Source organism: Carettochelys insculpta, chromosome 7 (genome assembly GCF_033958435.1).
Source record: "Carettochelys insculpta isolate YL-2023 chromosome 7, ASM3395843v1, whole genome shotgun sequence".
In the NCBI taxonomy this organism is placed as follows: Eukaryota; Metazoa; Chordata; order Testudines; family Carettochelyidae; genus Carettochelys; species Carettochelys insculpta.
In genome coordinates, this window is record NC_134143.1 from 67,333,643 (window position 1) to 67,351,183 (window position 17,541).

The 17,541-nt window shown below is 47.1% G+C and overlaps 1 protein-coding gene across 2 annotated transcripts in view; it reads left to right on the forward strand.

Annotated features, from left to right (window-relative positions):
* XPNPEP1 (X-prolyl aminopeptidase 1) overlaps window positions 1-17,541 on the forward strand; it is a 58,354-nt gene that overhangs the window by 36,149 nt on the left and 4,664 nt on the right. For both annotated transcript variants that reach the window (XM_074999208.1, XM_074999209.1), the window contains 8 exons: window positions 519-596; window positions 2,703-2,774; window positions 7,876-7,936; window positions 10,571-10,640; window positions 12,319-12,492; window positions 13,589-13,665; window positions 14,556-14,654; window positions 16,828-16,951. In XM_074999208.1, coding sequence (XP_074855309.1) covers window positions 519-596; window positions 2,703-2,774; window positions 7,876-7,936; window positions 10,571-10,640; window positions 12,319-12,492; window positions 13,589-13,665; window positions 14,556-14,654; window positions 16,828-16,951 — 755 coding nt within the window. The remainder of the gene's footprint in view (window positions 1-518; window positions 597-2,702; window positions 2,775-7,875; window positions 7,937-10,570; window positions 10,641-12,318; window positions 12,493-13,588; window positions 13,666-14,555; window positions 14,655-16,827; window positions 16,952-17,541) is intronic.

Below are 17,541 nucleotides of genomic sequence, written 5' to 3' on the forward strand. Positions count from 1 at the left end.
ACGTGAGCCCCTCCACTCTCAAAAAGCCAGGCACCACTAGCCCCCCCCCCTTACCTCATTCCCAGCCCCCCATCTAACCCCCTCTTCTTCCTCCTCCCCACCTCCAACTCTAATCCACATTCAGTCACCTTTGCAGGAGGCAGCTAGCTCCACGTGGGTCTTTGCTGGTTGCCTGGTTCTTGTAGCAGCTGTGCCGGGTCATCCATGTAAAATGGCAGGGGCTGAGAGCCAGAAGCAAAAGCCCCCTTTTTCTTTGGGCGGGGGAAACAATAGGGGGGTGTGGGTCGCCTCACGCCCCCCAGTTTGGGAAACCATGCGCTAGAGCAACCTCTAAGCTTGCCCTGATAGCTGGTGTACTGAACTGATCTTTATGGAGGGGATGGGTTTGGGATGAGGTGGAATGGAGGAGGCCAGGAGGAGGTTGAGAGGCTGGCTAGAGATTGTTTTATTATCTGAGTGGTGTTGGTGACACTCACTTGCTCTGGGGCAGGTCTCTCACTTGTGGTGTTTCCTTTCAGCCAACAGAAGGGTTTTGTTGACTTGAGCTTTGCTACGATTTCGAGCACGGGCCCGAACGGCGCCATCATTCACTACAAGTAAGAGAAATGCAGCCCCTGTGCGCTTCAGCAAATGTGTCTGCAATAGCCTGCATTGCTTCTCCATGGAGCGATGGCCCAGTAGAAGAGAGTGAGTCTCTTTGATCAAGGCAAGGAGGAATACATCCCAGTGGCTCACCTTTTGGTTGGTATTGGCACAGCTTCCTTTCCCAGGAGATAGGGATCCCAGCACGCCAATGCTGATGCTGTGATGCCAGCATTGTACTAGGACTTCATGGCCAAGAAGGGACCATCCCAGCTGGTGGTTGGCTCAGCCTATGCAACTGGCTGCACTCCTGTTACCTGTGAAAATCCAGGGCACATCACCTGTAGCCTATCAAGGGTTGAAGGTAGTGAGCCAGTCAGTTTTGGCACCTGCCCTTTCCCTTTTGAGGACTCAGGATGAGAAGGGCACCTATGCTTGTCCACAGTGCTTGGGAAGATACCTGGTCAGTATGAACGTCCCTTTCCTTCAGGGCTCTACAGGTTTGTGAAACCTAATGAAGGAAGCTTATACCCTTGTGTTGCTCATAAATACATGCTTACAGCACACACGTACTTATCCCAAGTAAGTCTTGTCTGCTCACCACTCCCAATCTTCAGACAGGTTTCACCCAGTGGCCAGTCAGGAGTTATTCTTCTGGGGGTTCCCAGCAATACCTCTGCATGCCACAGTTGTGCAAAGGGGCCAGAGGTAAAGCTGCGTGATGTTGGACTGCAGGCTGTAAATGGCCCCCAAAGAGTATTACTTTTCATGTACATCGTATAGCTAAAACTAGCCGCCTCCTTCAGGTTTACTAAACCTAGCCCATTCTCCTGCACTCCTAAATAACACAAATTTAACCAGTTACCAAGGTGCCCTCCTTTTCCTGCCGGAGCTTTTACATTTTATCTTTCATGCTCAAAATGTAATTTAGGCTTGTTCTACGCTAGGCAGGTAAGTCAATTACAGATACGCAATTCTAGCTATGGCAGTTAAGTAGCTAGAATTGACTTACCTGGCCATCTTCACAGAGGCAGGTCAATGGGAGAAACTCTCCTATCCATCTCCTTTACTCTTTGTGATATTGAGCAGTACAGAGGTTGACTTCTGACCCCAGATAGTTTGATTTCATGCATCTCTACCAAGTGCGCAAACTCAAATTCCAGAAAATCAACCCTGACCGGGTTGATCTTGCATGTAATGTAGATATACCCTGAGTTGTGACCCTTTCTGCTGATGCAGGGGGCCAGCATTCAAACCCTGATCAGAGCTTATCTTACCATTTGTTGAGCCTCTTTCTGTATCCTCTGTAGTTGACCTGCACTGAGAGGGCCTCTGCTTTACTACCTTAGTAGTTACAGTTCTCAGTAGGGACAGTCCTGTGGAGGGGGTGAGTTATTACCAGCAGAACATTCTTTTTTTCAGTGTTAGTGGTGAACCCTGAAGTTGCACCCCAGGCTGGTTTAATTTGGGGTGGGGGATTTGATCAGGCCTTCATGCCAGTGTCTGAGTTGGAACTGGAGGTGAGGGCAATCGATAGTGTAATCCGAAGCATGGGTCAGTGGTTATGGACACGCAGGGTCAACAAAAGAGTTGTCTACGTCCACCACAGCATCGGCCAAACCTGGGTTGCCAAAATGGTTTCTGAGGGGAAGGTGCATTGGCCAGTCCTGGCTGCCGTCTCTTGGCGGCTGATCTGGATTCCTGGTGTTGTGAGGAAATTGCTAGTTATTTTGCAGACTGAGGTGGCTGCTGCTGATAGACTGAGAAGAAGGCATGTGGAGGTGGGAGGGTAATTCTGACTGCTGAGGAGTGTGGGGAGATGGGTTACCTGCAGTGACAAGCAGATTGCTCCTTCTGAGGAGATGAAGGAAGAGGTGAGGACCTGTGCTGAAGTGAGGTCAGGGGGTGCCTGGTGAAGAGTGGGCCAGGAGGCACAAGTACCATTCGCTCAGTGGAATACACTCATATCCACGGGCCAGTCGCTGGGCACATCCCACCTTTCCGAGGCGAAGTAGGAGCTGCCCAATGTAAACTTACACGTGATGTGGTCATTCAGCTGCTGCCTTGGGTCATAGATGTCAAAACTGTGGAACAAACATTTTTTTCCTTTCATTTAATAGGCCAGTTCCTGAGACCAACAGGACTTTGTCAGTGAACGAGATCTACCTCCTGGATTCTGGAGCTCAGTACAAGTAAGTGGAGGAGGGGCTGCTGTAGCTCATTTCAGTTAGGGTCAAGACCCTTTGAGCGCGTAATCTGCAGGACCAGGCTCTCCATTGGTTTGGTGAACGTTGCAAAAGGCTAGATTTGGTGCTGACTAAATGACCTGAGGATCTGTCATTTTTTAAAGCATACCAGCAAGGCGGGCGTTGGCTCCCTGTCCTGAGCGTAGCAGTTGATGGGAAACTGCATGCTAATGTTAAAAAAGACAAGAGTTTCTAGGTCACTGCTTTGACTTGAGCGGGGGCCACCGGGCTGTGAAAAGAATCGGTGGCTTTGCTGGCGTTCGTAAAGGGGCAAAGGATGGAATGGGCTGTTACTGTGGACAGGACTGTTATCAGGTCGCCATGCCTAGGCACTGCCTCACAGCAGGGCACAGTCCTGCTGTTTATCTGCTTCCACAGTCCTGATGCTCTAGTGACTTACGGCTCAGCCTTCTGGCTGGTTACTGTGAAAATTTCACTCTCCTCCTCCTTTTTCGGGACCTCCCTTCCCCTCAGATGGAACACCCCTGGCCTCGCTTACCAGCCATTGGCAGGTCCCTGTGGCACCCAGACAGTGGGATGACTGGCCTACCTTCTCTCCAGGAAGCCTCTGACTGGACGCATTCCCACTCCATTCCCAGCTTCAGCCAGGATCCTGTCCCCAAGTGAGAGCAGCTGCTCTGTGCTCGTTCCTAGCCAGCAGCAATCCCACAAGCTTTCACCTTTCCTGTAGCCCCTCCCTGCAGCCCAGATGCCACTACAGATTGAACCTCTCTAGTCCCCTTGAGATGCTAGTGGTGCCGAATGAGAAAATTTGCTGCGTCATGGGAGGTCAATAGAGGTCTAGAGAACATGAGCTATGAGAGAAGACTGAAAGAACTGGGCTTGTTTAGTTTAGAAAAGAGAAGACTTAGAGGGGACATGATGGCAGTTTTCAAGTACCTCAGAGAGTGTTACAAGGAGGGAGAGAAATTGTTCTCCTTGGCCACTGAGGATAGGACAAGAAGCAATGGGCTTAAACTGCAGGAAGGGAGGTTTTGGTTGGACATTAGGTATGTATGTAGGTAGTCCGTCATGTCTGGCGATGACGTCTTGAGCTTGCACAGGCTCATCAGTTGTGGACTCGCATGTGGCTGAGAAGTCCAAGCTTTGAACAGTATGGGCATTCACAGTGAGCGGAAGGGAATTGTCCTGGCTGTGTTGGTGCAGCTGCTGCTGTTGCTTTCTTCCTCTCACAAGCATCAATGAGGTGTATGCGTTGCTGCTCTTCAAAGTTGTCAAACGCGTGTTGTACGAAAGCACACCAGCCTGTTTGGTCTTTTGTATGCTGCTCTAGCTGATCTGATTTTAAACCAGCATGAGCAATGTTGGCCTTCACACAGTCTTTATATCTCTTGCGGGGCCTACCTTGATTCTTTTTGCTTTGGGAGAGTTCACCGTAGAGGAGTTGCTTAGGGATTCTTGACTCCTCCATTCATATGACATACCCTGTCCAGTGAAGCTGGGCTTTCAGAATTATGGCTTCGATGCTCGTGGTTCCTGCTCTGTCCAAGTCTTCCAGGTTTGTAACTCTGTCCTGCCATCCAATGTGCAGTATTGACCTCAGGTTTTGTGTGTGGAAGTGCTCCAGCAGTTTTATATGTTCTCTGTACAAGGTCCAGGTTTCACAGCCATACAGGAGACTGGTCAGGACTACAGCCTTGTACGCTTTCAGTTTAGTGGAGTGTCAGATATTGTGCTGATTCAACACTCACACTCTCAGACGTCCTATTGCCCGGCTGGCCTGGCAGATTCTGGCATTGATTTCTATGTCAAAGGAGCCATCATTGGCTATCACACTGCCAAGGTACTTGAACTCCTCTACTGTTTTTAACTCTGTTCCTTCAATAAAGAGTGTAGCGGGGAGAGCAGCAGATCCTGGAGAAGGTTGAAACAGTACCTCGGTTTTTCCTAGGCTGATGGTCAAACCGAAGAGGCGAGTGGCATCAGCAAACTCGTTGACAATGAGCTGGAGATCAGACTCCTTGTGTGCCATAAGTGCACAGTTGTCAGCAAAAAGGGCTTCAAGGATAAGCCTCTCATGCGTCTTGGTTTTAGCATTCAGACAACCAAGGTCAAAAAGTGACCCATCAAGTCTGTATTTTATGTAGACTCCATGGTCCAGGTCCCTAACTGTGTGGCTGAGGATGCACATGAAAAAGAGATTGAATAACACTGGGGCCAGCACGCACCCTTGCTTCACAGCACTGGATATCTCAAATGGATCTGAGGACTCGCCATTTGAAAGAACAAAGCCAGTCATGTTATCGTGGAACAGGTGTATGAGGTTAATGAATCTTCTGGGACAGCCAAGTTTTGACAGGATAATCCACAGGGCTTCTCTGATGGTGTCAAACGCCTTGGTCAGGTCAATAAAGACAGTGTACAGATCCAAGTTCTGCTCTATGCACTTTCCCTGGACCTGATGAACAGCAAAGATCATGTCAGTGGTGCTGTGGCCTGGGCGAAAACCACACTGTACCTCTGGTAGGTTCTCTGAGATGCTGGTGATCAGATGGTTGAGGATGACTCGAGCCAAGATCTTCCCAGCAGTACAGAGAAGGGAGATGCCCCGGTACTTTGTACAGTCAGCTTTGTTGCTCTTGTTCTCGAAGAGCGAGATGATTGTGGCATCCTTAAAGTCTTTGGGCATGTCTTCTTCTTCCCAGATACTGATCAAGATGTTGTGAAAGGCTTCAAGTGACACTGATCCTGCCGCTTTGAAAATTTCAGCAGGGATACTGTCCATCCCAGGGGCTTTGCCAGATCCCTCAGAAACCCACAATAGAAAGTTTTGACCTGCCCCCTACAATGGATGAGGTCAAAAAGGCAATGAGCCAGACCAGCTCTGACAAAGCCCCTGGGATGGATGGTATCCCTGCTGTTGGACATTAGGACAAACTTCCTAACTTCAGGGTGGTTAAACATTGAAATAAATTGCCAAGGGAGGTTGTGGAATTTCAATCAATGGAAATATTTAAGAACAGGTTAGACAGACGCCTATCAGGAATGTCTAGCCGGTGCTTGGTCCTGCCATGAGGGCAGGGGACTGGACTTGATGACCTCTTGTGATCCCTTCCAGTTCTAGTGTTCTTTGGTTCTGTGAATATTGTGTGGCAGCATTACTAACACTGCCACTGCTTATTGGGCTCTCAGAAGACATTTGGGGGCAAATTACTGCTAAATAACAGCACAGAACACTGAGGATCAGGACTGATGGCTGTAAACAAACTTTATGGGACCATGGGAAGCTTTGCCACACCCGCGATAAGTAGTTGTCTGGCTAACTAAAATCATGCCGGATTATGGATGTTGCCAGACCAGAGAGTGCCAGACTAGAGAGGTCTGATTGTGCTTACCACTGCTTGCAAACCCTTCCTAGCCCTTGCGGGATTTGTATACTGCATTGTAAGAATGTACAAAGTAGGATTGCCTTCCCAGATGACTTTGCAATAGAAAGGCTAGATGTGCCAGGCTGGCTGGGTGGTGCGGCTGTGTCTGCTTCGGAACAGACAAAGGAGGGATGTCACAACTGATCTTAGGTAGCCTATCTGCTAATGCTCCTGCTCAGCGACAGGTTACTTCACCCTCCAAGCCTTCGCAGTTCTGCTAGCTGGTGCCTGGGGCGGGGCTGAATCTAAGCTCTGTTCATTCCCAACCACCTGCATGCCGGGGGGGTGGGGGAGTTACACCTCCTCTGACCTGCCCCTACAGGTAGCCTGAACAACATAGTAAGGGCATGTTGGGTAAGTGACCATATTGCCCGATGTTAAGATGGTGTCAACAGAGGGATGCCATGTCAGGGATGAGGGCAGTACCATTGTGCCTTCACTCTGAAAACTAGTGTTTGCCTGTTGATGAGCTATGGAGACTGAATTCCTGTCTGATCCCTGGAGAGAACTCAGCTGTGAGCCATATTGCTGGGAAAGTCTGTTACCCTAGTGTGTGCTGTGTTTGTTTCATAGATCAAATTGGTGGCCTGTGGCTCTGCATCTGTTACACTGGGACCTTTCACAAATGCTAACTCAATAGGTTAAAGATGTTTTGTTGATCAAAGGAGCAGGGTGAACTCGATCTGTCCTTTGAGAAGAATTGTCTCTTTGAAGCTGCAGCTATTGTAAGCAATCATCTATAAAGAACCTTGAAAAGTAGGCACGTGAACATACTTTGATATGATTTTTACAATGAGTTCTTTTCTCTCCGGCGGATTAATTAATGATTCCTTCAGTGTCACAGGGAAAAGCAGCTGCTTGAATAAAATATGAGTCAGACATCGATGGTATTTAGCACAGTGCTGGGGCTGAGAAGTTGAGTTTGCTGCTGCTGAGAAGTTAAATCCTGAATGTTTTTGGAGTATGACCTGTGTGGGTCAGGGTAAAATGAATGTGTGTATGGACTGTCATTTCAAAAGCAGCTGCTGATTTGAAGTTGATTGCCAAACTCGAGATCCCTTATGGGGTCTCATTTTTTCAGAGTGCAGTCTTTAGTGCTTTCTTTAAGAGGGTTTCAAACTGGGCAGCCCCAGTCATTACTTGCTTCTAAGTATTTATCCCAAAGTCAAAGTAGGTATTAAAACCATTTACATGTCGTGTTGCAGCCAAATAGCTATCATTTATGCATCCGCTTTTCTTAAAGAATGCAGCTGTGGATTCCATCTGCTTCAGCAATCACCCTGGACACACACAAAGTATAATGATTCCTTCCCGGTGCTATTCTGCAGCATTCTGTGCATGAGTTGTCCACTCTAGAATTGGTTGCATTTTAGTGGCACTCTAGATGTGTAATTTGGGAAGTGCTCTGGGATGGCAGATAACATTCAAATGTCAAACTATACTGCTACATACGGGGCATCAGTGTGTTCAGGAGCTCATAGATCAAGTCAGATGGGACCACTCTAATTATCTAGCATGACTTCCTAGAATGTCACCTATCAACACCTGCTTTGATTCAGTTACTGGAAATGATAGCCCCATTGCTGTACTCTTGGGTCTGAATGTATTCTCTCCATTTGAGCTTGCATTCTGTGACTGACTTTGCTCCTGTTTCAAAGGGACGGCACGACAGATGTGACTCGGACAATGCATTTCGGCACCCCGTCGGCATATGAAAAGGTAATTTGACATACTGTGTTTTGAGAGCAGGCCCACAGCATTAGAGAGCTATTTAAATGCTCATTTAGTGCTAGGCACGTTTTTGATGGGAAAAAATTGTTGAGTGGTAGAAAGCTACCTAGAAACTATGGAGTCCAAGTGGCTCATTTTGTACCACCCATTAACGTCATGGATGATTCTTAGATTCTGAGGCCAGAAGGGACCCCTGAGATCATTCAGTCTGGCCTCTTGTACAGGCCAGAGGACTTGCTTGAAAGAATTCCTGATTAAAAATGCAGATGTTCAACTCAAAGCTCCAAAATGTAACCAAAGAAAATACAAAGAATAGCACCTCCCCCATCTCGGAATTCACACTTCCCACCAGGAGAAGGATCTGCCTTTCACCATGGAAAACTTCAGTGGCCATGTGCTGACCACTCAAACCACCTTGCTGGGAAACTGACCTTATGATAACCACGCTCAGGGGGTGAGGCTCTGCAGCAAGACTTTGTCTAGCAAAGGAATTGCACTGGTTTGACTTAAATGCTGCTTCAGTTTCCCTGGTGGTCTTCCCCTGCTCTACCCAACCTCCAGCGCCTTCTGGGGTTCTGAGATTTAGACCTGGTCTACGTGAAAAAATTAGATTGATTTAATGACTTATTCCTGAGCGGTGTCGTTAAGCCAGCTGAAGTCCCCATGGAGACAGCTTCTGTATCCCATATTTGCTCTTTCTCTGCCTGTTTCTTCCCCAGCTGAGCAGGGTTCTAAACCCTTTCATGGGAACCCTGACTCCTTCCCACTTTTTTCTATGTGGATTGACTAGCTTTTTGGAAGCCTATTAACCCCCTTCCTGTTGTCCATGGCGGCTTGTGTCCCACACTGAAGAGACTCTCAATTAAAATTGGTCTATACTATTAAAGCCAGTCTTAAACTGATATCAAACAATTCAGACTGGGATTTTGGCAAGCTTGATTTTAGCAAGGCTTTTGATACTGTCTCATATGACCTTCTCATAAACAAATGGGGGAATGCAATCTATATGGAGCCATCATAAAATGGGCGCATAACCGGTTGGAAAACCATTCCCAGAGATTAGTTATCAGTGGTTCTCAGTCATGCTGGAAGGGCGCAATGAGTGGGGTCCTGCTGGAATCGGCTGCAAGTCCAATTTCATAACTACATCAATGATTTAGATGATGGCATAGAGAGTACACTAATAACTCTTGTAGATGATACCTAGCTGGGAGGGTTTGCAAGTGCTTTGGAGGACAGGATTAAAATTCAAAATGCTTTGGACAAACTGGGGAAATGCTCTGAGATAATAGGAGGAGTTTCAATAAGTACAAATGCAAAGTGCTCTATTTAAGAAGTAACAACTGGTTGCACACATACAAAATGGGAAATGGCTGTCTAGAAAGGAGTATTGCAGAAAGAGATCTAGGGGTCATAGTGCGCCACAAGCTAAATATGAGTCAGCAATGTGACACCATTGCAAAAAAAAAATAAAAAGCAAACATCATACTGACGTATTAGCAGGAGTGTTTAAGTAAGATACAAGATGTAATTTTCATCTATAGTCTGCACTGATTCGGCCTTAACTGGAGTCATGCTTTCAGGTCTGGGCACCACATTTCAGGAAAGAGGTGGACAAATTGGAGAGGGTCCAGAGAAGAGCAACAGCAATGAGTAAAGGTCTATAAACTGTGACCTATGAGGGAGAATTAAAAGAATTGGCTTTGTTTAGGCTGGAAAAGGAAAGATTAAGAGGGGACATGATAACAGTTTTCAGGTACCTAAAAAGTTGTTACAAGGAGGAGGGAGACGAACTGTTCTTCTAAATCTCTGATGATGGGAGAAATAATGGGCTTAAATTGCAGCAATGGAGGTTTAGGTTGGACATTAGGAAAAACTTCCAAACTGTTATCGGGGTGGTTAAGCACTGGACTAAATTGCCTAGGGAGTTTGTGGAGTCGCCATCATTGTCTAACTTGCTCTTAGAAGTCTCCAAACAGCTGTCAGGGATCGTCTAGATGGTGTTTGGTCCTGCCATGAGTGTAGGGGACTGGATTTGATGACCTCTTGAGGTCAATCTCAATTTTAGTTAAAATGAATGCACCTTAGCATTTATACCAGGACTATCTGTCTCTCCAGGTACTTACAGTTGATCCTCTGTTTTGCAAACTGTTTTATGAACTATTGAAGCTCTCCTATAATCAAAAAGTTCATAAAATAGAACATCTTAAAATTACAGTGGACATGGTATGTACATTGCCATATGGGTGCAATACATCACTTTCTCCTTGTCTTTCAAATCATGGGAGAGCTATTTCCAATACACTGAAGGCATAGGATTGGAAGGGATGTCTCCTTGTTCTTTGCCACTGTATCCGGTTAAAAGTTTTTTTTTTTTTTTTTCGGTCTACTATTGGAAAAAAATGGTGTTGAGATGGGGATCTACCACAACCTGTTCGGAAGGATTTAGTTCAGTCACTTTGAAGTCTCTTGCTCTGAGTCTTTGTCCTCCTACTTTGCTTTAGCGTCACCTATGTTAAGGCTTTTAGCTGATGACCTAGAATATGAAATCCTATTTTCAGAGGGAGAATGGAGGTTGCTCTTTTATCTTCATGTTACTCATGGGGTGCTTTTCATTGTCAGGAGTGCTTCACCTACGTCCTGAAGGGTCACATAGCTGTGAGTGCGGCCATCTTCCCTAATGGAACCAAAGGTTGGTCCCTTGATTTGTTGCACTGAGTTCTTCAGCTGCAGGTTGTTCGGAGTCCCCCGGGCGCCCATCACATGAGGTGTTTGGAGAATCCTGACCTTTCCAAAGAATGGTGTGTGTGACAAACACAAATGTAGTTGGCAGACACAGAAATCTCGACTTCAGTTGTGACTCTGTGTAACCGTTAACATTGCATCATATTCATCCAACCAGCTCCTTTAACACCACTTGGCAATCAAACTCTTTGGAGACCAGTAAAGGGAATTTGTATCTACAGGTGTAATATTTTCACTGCTGAGTGGCATTATAACAAAGCACTGGCCACCTAGGACTTTACAGTTGTCTGGGTACTGAATAATGTGACCACAGGCTTAGGAAGCAGAGATCTCTGGTCACCAGTATCAAAGGCAGTAGTGTTCATTTCAGGCTAAAAGAGAATCTCATTGGGTTGGCAGTATAGGACCTCTGGCTAATAAATAAGATACTCTTATTCCATCCAGTAGAGGGGAGTGGCTGCGCGCACGTGCACACACACACGCACACACACAGAGCAGCCAGTTCCTTGCAGTTTTACTCTGTGCCAGGTAAGATACCCAACAAAGATGCTTCTTTTCCAGTTGGGCTCTGTTTGCATTTCTGATGCATTGCAGATAGAGGTCAGATTGTTGCTCGGATGCTGTCATATTGCAGTTAAGCCCCCATATGGTGTTCTGTGGAATGATTAGGTGTGTGTACCCTGGTGAGGGAAGGCTGTTTTGTCCTCTTAATCCCACTCCCTGTTCTTCTGTGTCCACTGTACCTAGAACGCCTGCCTCTGAATCCATGCATGCTCCAGGGGCCAGTCAGCCTCTAGATACTCTGGGACTGCTGGGGGTTGTTTGCCTGAGACAGAACCAGTTCTGAAAGCCTAGGGGACCTCAAGTCATGAATTCTGGAGCTGAGAAGAGGCTTGGCGTGCTGCCCATGATGGAGTTTGTGGTGGTCTCACTGCCCTGAGACGTTCGGTCTCCAGCAGGCCCTTTATAGTTACCTGGTCCAGCTCCCGCTAGGTTGGCCACAAAGATCTGTCACAATGAAATTACCTCCCATGCAAACATGCTGATAACCAAAGTCCTTCCAGTGTTCTTCTGGGGGGTCAGGGTGTTTCTGTATCTTCTCCAGTGTGGGAAAAGGGTGCTCTGCCTCAGTCCTTTTCCTCCCAGCATAGAAGCTGTAGTGGCAGACATCTCCTTTGCATTGCCACCTCTACAGAATGAGAACGAGGAGCATTTTATCCCCCCTACAGGGCTTTTGTCTTGAATGATTGGGTGATTGATTGATGGGGAGGAGAGGGGAGCCTTACCTCCCCACCCACAAAACCTCTGACCTCAGACACTTAAAGAAACAGTCATCCTTCCTCCCCAAGAATCAGTCTTCCTCCAGGACCACTTCTGTTCTTCCTGCATCTGCTTTTGCTGTCCCACAGAGCCTTTCAGTGAGACTTTGGAAGCCATTCCTCTTTTCCTTAAAGAGCCAGCATACCCCATGACAGGTCTGTTTGATAACTTGTACTTAGCTGTGGACTTGGTTCTCTTTCATGCACACTCCAGTATCCCGTGGTAAGATCTGCAGGCATAAATGTCAAAGACTGACATTGTCCAGCTGGTGGCCTGCTGTAAACATCTCTCTTGCTGGCTTGCAGGTCACCTTCTTGATTCCTTTGCCCGCTCTGCATTATGGGACAGTGGTTTGGATTACCTGCATGGCACAGGACACGGCGTTGGGTGTTTCCTAAATGTCCACGAGGGTCCATGCGGCATCAGCTACAAAACCTTTGCCGATGAACCGCTGGAAGCTGGCATGATCCTGTCTGATGGTATTTAGTGTCCTTGACTCTATTCTGTAGTTAGATGAAGACAGCTAGGTTAACAAGCTGCTTAGGGTGCAACTCTGAAAAAGAGTGGGGTTGTGGGGATGTTTCCTGCTTTCCACTTGCCAAATAATTTCTTGTTTAAGATACCTAGAGGGAGACCCCGTCTGGTTATACCTGCGCCCGGGTGTCTGAAGACTCCATCTTTCTAGTGTGATATTATAGGCCTGATTCTGCTCTTAGTTCCTCCTGGTTTACACCAATGTAATTGTTAAAGTCAGTGGAGCTATTGCTGGCAAACCATGAGAAGTAAACCAGAACCTAGGACATATTTTCCCCATCCTTTAGGGAAAGGATGATCTTACGGTGATTGCATAGGAATAACGAATAGTCCTGTGGCACCTTATAGGCTAACAGATTTATCAGAGCATAAGCTTCTGTGGGCAAAGACCCACTTTGTCAGGTGCGTGTCATGATATACGTGACATGCATCTGACCAAATGGGTCTTTGCCCTTGAAAGCTTATTCTCTGATAAATCTGTTCATCTATAAATTGCCCCAGGACCTTGCATTGTTTTTACGGATGCAGACTAACATGGCTCCCCCTCTGATACTTGCATAGGAACGAGCAGCAGGACTTGCAGGGCCTCTGACCTTGGAGCAGTTGTTTAACCTTTGTGTGTCTTTTCCCCCAGTGGCAAAATATGGGGCTAATAACATTTAGCGGGGGACTACATTCATCCAAGTTCGTTATGTTGAGATCCTTAAATGGATGGCTCTGTAGACAAAGGCGGTGGGATTTTTTTGCTTGGATCACTAGAGTATTTGCAATATTCTGGTGATTCGAATAGATGTGACACACACTTTGTGCTCTTCTCTGGAGGGTGGAAGGTGATGGCCTAAGCTGTGAGAACTCAGCCTGTCCCCTGACGTGGACTGTGTTTACAGATTAGGCAGAATGGGAAATTTGCTCGTCTCTGTGGGTGCCAGATGTCTAGACAATTTAGCTCTGTAGAGGAATGAAAGCCCCAGTAGGAAATTCGTCTGTTGTGATAAATGTGCTGCGTGGCTGCGGTGGGCTGATTATTGTCTGTCTCTGCAGAGCCTGGGTATTATGAAGATGAGTCTTTTGGGATCCGAATAGAAAATGTGGTTCTTGTGATTCCTGTCAAAACCAAGGTGAGCGACTTCTGAGCGTGCTCAGGAAGCACCTTAGCACTTTTCTGTGAGTCGGTGGTTGTACAAACATGAGTGTGTCGTGGGTTTTGAATGAAAAGCCTGGAGCTGGAAGCAGGCCAGCGGTGCAGGCAGTTGTACCCACTGCTCTCATTTTCTCATGGGACTGGGTAACTGCACCTACAAGTGCTCCACTCTGCGAAAATGTACAAGGACTTAATGACGGACTGAGTGCTATTATGGTCCTGTAAATATAAAGAGGACGATGCTGCTGCTGTGATCTGCACAGCTCACTAGAAAAGGTCAGGCAAGGTTAAAGTCTGTGCAGAAGAATCCTCTTAAATATCCTCTCTCTGCCCCAGAGACTCTGCATTCCTGCCCCTTTGGGTCACTGCAAGGTGCAGGACAGCTGTAAAGCTCCTGGGTCTCCCCAGCTGTAGAATCCTAGACATGGTAAAGGCTTCAGCTGGGGCAGAACCAACATAGTCTGCTTGGAAACCGAAACCTGCCTGGTTGGGTGGATTATGCTCTCATTAAACAGAAGTGATTTTTAAAAAGGATCTTTTAATTGTATGCCACATTTCTCAGGACAAACTGTCACTAGAAATGCAAAACTGAGCAACACCAGGGAGCTGCCCCTGTACAAGTCGGTCTCAGGTTTGGGTTTGTAGGGTCTGGTCTAAAGCCCATTGGAGCCCACAAGAAGACGTCCATTGATGTCAGTGAGCTTTGCCTTAGGCTCTGCTGTATTTGGAACGTGCCAGACAAATGTTTTCCCTTCTCTGCTACACGTGAGCTGCTCCAAACGCAGGTTGGACATGTTGTACAGAACATTCCTCCCCGGCTGGTGCAGTTTGCAGTGACTAAGGATGTCTTGCCTCATTCCTTTGCAGTACAACTTCAATAACAGAGGGAGCCTGACTTTTGAGCCATTGACGCTGGTTCCGATCCAGACTAAAATGATCAGTGTCTCTTTGCTGACACAAAAAGAGGTAAGGGAAGTGGTAGATGGCGGGGGGCAGACCCATTCTCAAGGGCCAAAAGTTCCTGGACTTCCCTTTGTCTCTCAGTTGCTGCCTTTCTTCTGACGGGGATGTGACTTTGGTAACTCACCTAAACTGATCTCTGTTTTCCTCTCTTCTTACTCCCTAGTCTACCTGCAGCCCTATCACGGCCCTAACCACTTTGTTTCCTTTGATTCAGCTCTTCTATCGTGTTGTCTCTCCAAACTTAGACCACCCCCTCTCCACTTTCCAATATCATTTCCAATTTTCCTGCTGACCTTACCTTTTCCTGACCAGTAGCCCTGCCCTCATTCCCTTCCTGAATGCGTGTTCCATGTGGTATCTTCATCAGCCTGTGTCCAAAAGGATCACCCATACCTACTCCTGTTCAAGGTGTGTGTGTAATGAGTGTAGGGCTTGCAGGCCCAAGTATTAGAAAGTGGCCACTGAGTTTTGGGGTGCCCTGTTGGAGGCACTCATCTTTAGAGATGCTAAAGTAGCCATAGATCCAACTGAAGGCAAAGGGAGGAGCCTCAGCACCTGTAAAAATTTGGTCCTAGATGCCCCAGGTTTGACACTCCAGATTACACCATTGCTGAATAAGTGGGCCTGGCCCTTTTCCCCTTTGCTCTGGTGAACTGATTACTTCTGGGGCAATTTTATACCAAGCCAACAATAATTCTGCAGCAAAAACTTAAAAATTCTGCCCATAATATTTTCAAATTCATTAAAGTTCTTCTTTATTTCTTTTCCTTCTCAAAATAACACAACACAAGCACCCCAGTTTCGATTATTTTTGGTTACTTATTGGAAAAGGCTTTCAGCGACTAGGTCTGAAACAGACGACAAAAAGATTCAGAAAATGTTTTTTGACAAATAGATTCTTTACTAAGCTAATTCATACAGAACTCTTGAATAATTAATTTAAACAACAGCACAACCTCAATCACCTGACCTCTGCTTATCCAACATTCCATTTTATCTGACACTGCCCGGAGCAGTGTAGGATAATACGAAATGTTGGATAACTGGAGGTTGGACAGTTGCAAGCCAGCTATGGGGAGCTGGCAGTCCACTGCGGTGAGCTGGCAGCCGGCCTGGGGAAACAGCTCCAGACAGCAGGCAGACGCCCTGGGGAGCTGTCCCTGCAGCAGCTGGCTGCCCACCCTGAGCAGCCAGCCTGTGCCAGCCAGCAGCCTGCTCCGTGGAAGCCAGCCCAGGTATCGAAGAGGCTGCCCCCAGCCTGAAACTCCCCACCCCAATTATCCAACATTGTGGGTTATCCGACCATCCGTCGGTCTCACTTATATCAGATAATAGGTGTTTTACTGTACAATATAGAACCATATTTCCAGCACCTCCAGAAACAGTGTGAAGGCTGGGAGGGGAGCGGTCAGGAATAACAGAGGAGCTGAGGGAGAGGGAAGTAATTGTTGGGAAGGAGGGTTGTTGGGTGTGTGTGGGGAAAAATATGGAATGGTTTTTTGGGGGAGGGCTGGGGAGGGACTGTTAGGGAGCTTTCCTTTTGCAGACCTTGGCTGATGCCCTAGTCTCTCCCATTCAGTCAGGCACATCTTCCCCATCCATGTGTCCCCCTCCACTTCTACTGCGACACCGAATCCCTAAATTCCCTTGTGGCCCTGCACACCCTCCCTCTTTACCATGTGGCCTTGCACCCCCTGTGCCTTGTGGCCCTGCACCTCCACTCCCATTCAGCCCCTGCCCCAATGTGTGTTCTCCTCACTAGCCTTTATCAATCCCGTCTGACTTACAACCCTTTACAATCTGTCTCCCCATAACCCCTGTCCCTTAACCTGGCCTGGCAGATGCTGTGAAGAAGGCAGACTCTGCCTTGCTGTCTTCCCTATCCTGGCTGAGGTTCACCAGGAATAGCTGCTGTGGTCTATCACCACAGAAGCCTCTGGTGGACAAAAGATGGAAGTGCAGAAACCTTTCTGCAGAAGCCTTTTTCTCAGGAATAAATGAAAAATATGTGCAGCTCATTTATCATGCGCCAGAGTAGAATTCCCCCCAGGAGTACCTGGTCAGTTCCCCACTGAGAACTGGTGATGTTGCCCATGCAAAGTGCAGGAAGAATTGATTAACTTTTGCTCCTCCTCTTCTTGTTTTGCATCAAACATTGCCCCACCCCTTTCTCCAGTGCGACTGGGTGAACGATTACCATCGGAAATGCAGAGAGGTGGTCGGGGCAGAACTGAAGAGCCAGGGACGACACGAGGCTCTCCGGTGGCTGATCAGGGAGACGGAGCCCATCACGAGAATGTGTTAAGACCAATTTTTTTTTTAATAGTTACAGTTAGAATCATCCAACCTTAACATGCTCCCTCCCCCACTCCCATTTTGAAAAACAGACACGGCTTGAGGAAGAGCCTTCGATATCCATTTGGGAATAGTGGCAGGAAGGGGGCTTTGTCTTTAGCTTTTGTTTTCCTTTGGGGGTGACGGGACAGGAGCATTCTGTCTGGGACCAATTTTTCTGATAACGTGCAGAATGTCAGGTATGAAATCTTCTGCTTTTCAAATCTGGACCTTCCCGTAACAGTAATTTGAGGAGACAATACAGGAGTGTTTTATATATTTGGGTTGACGACTGTGAAGATACGGTGGTTTTAAATTCTTGGGTTCCAGTTGCCAATACACTGCTGATGTTAACTGTTATGCCATTGAGCCTATGTTTCTGATCAGCTAATAAAATCTTCAGCATTCTGATTTGTTCCATTGCCTCCAGTTCCTTTGGTCTCTGTCAGTGGTGTAACTGATTTGATTAGCCTTTAAATTCAGAGCCATGCCCCATCCTCACCCACCCTGGACAAACCTTGCTTGAAATATGTAAATACACCTTTTCCTGTACTTG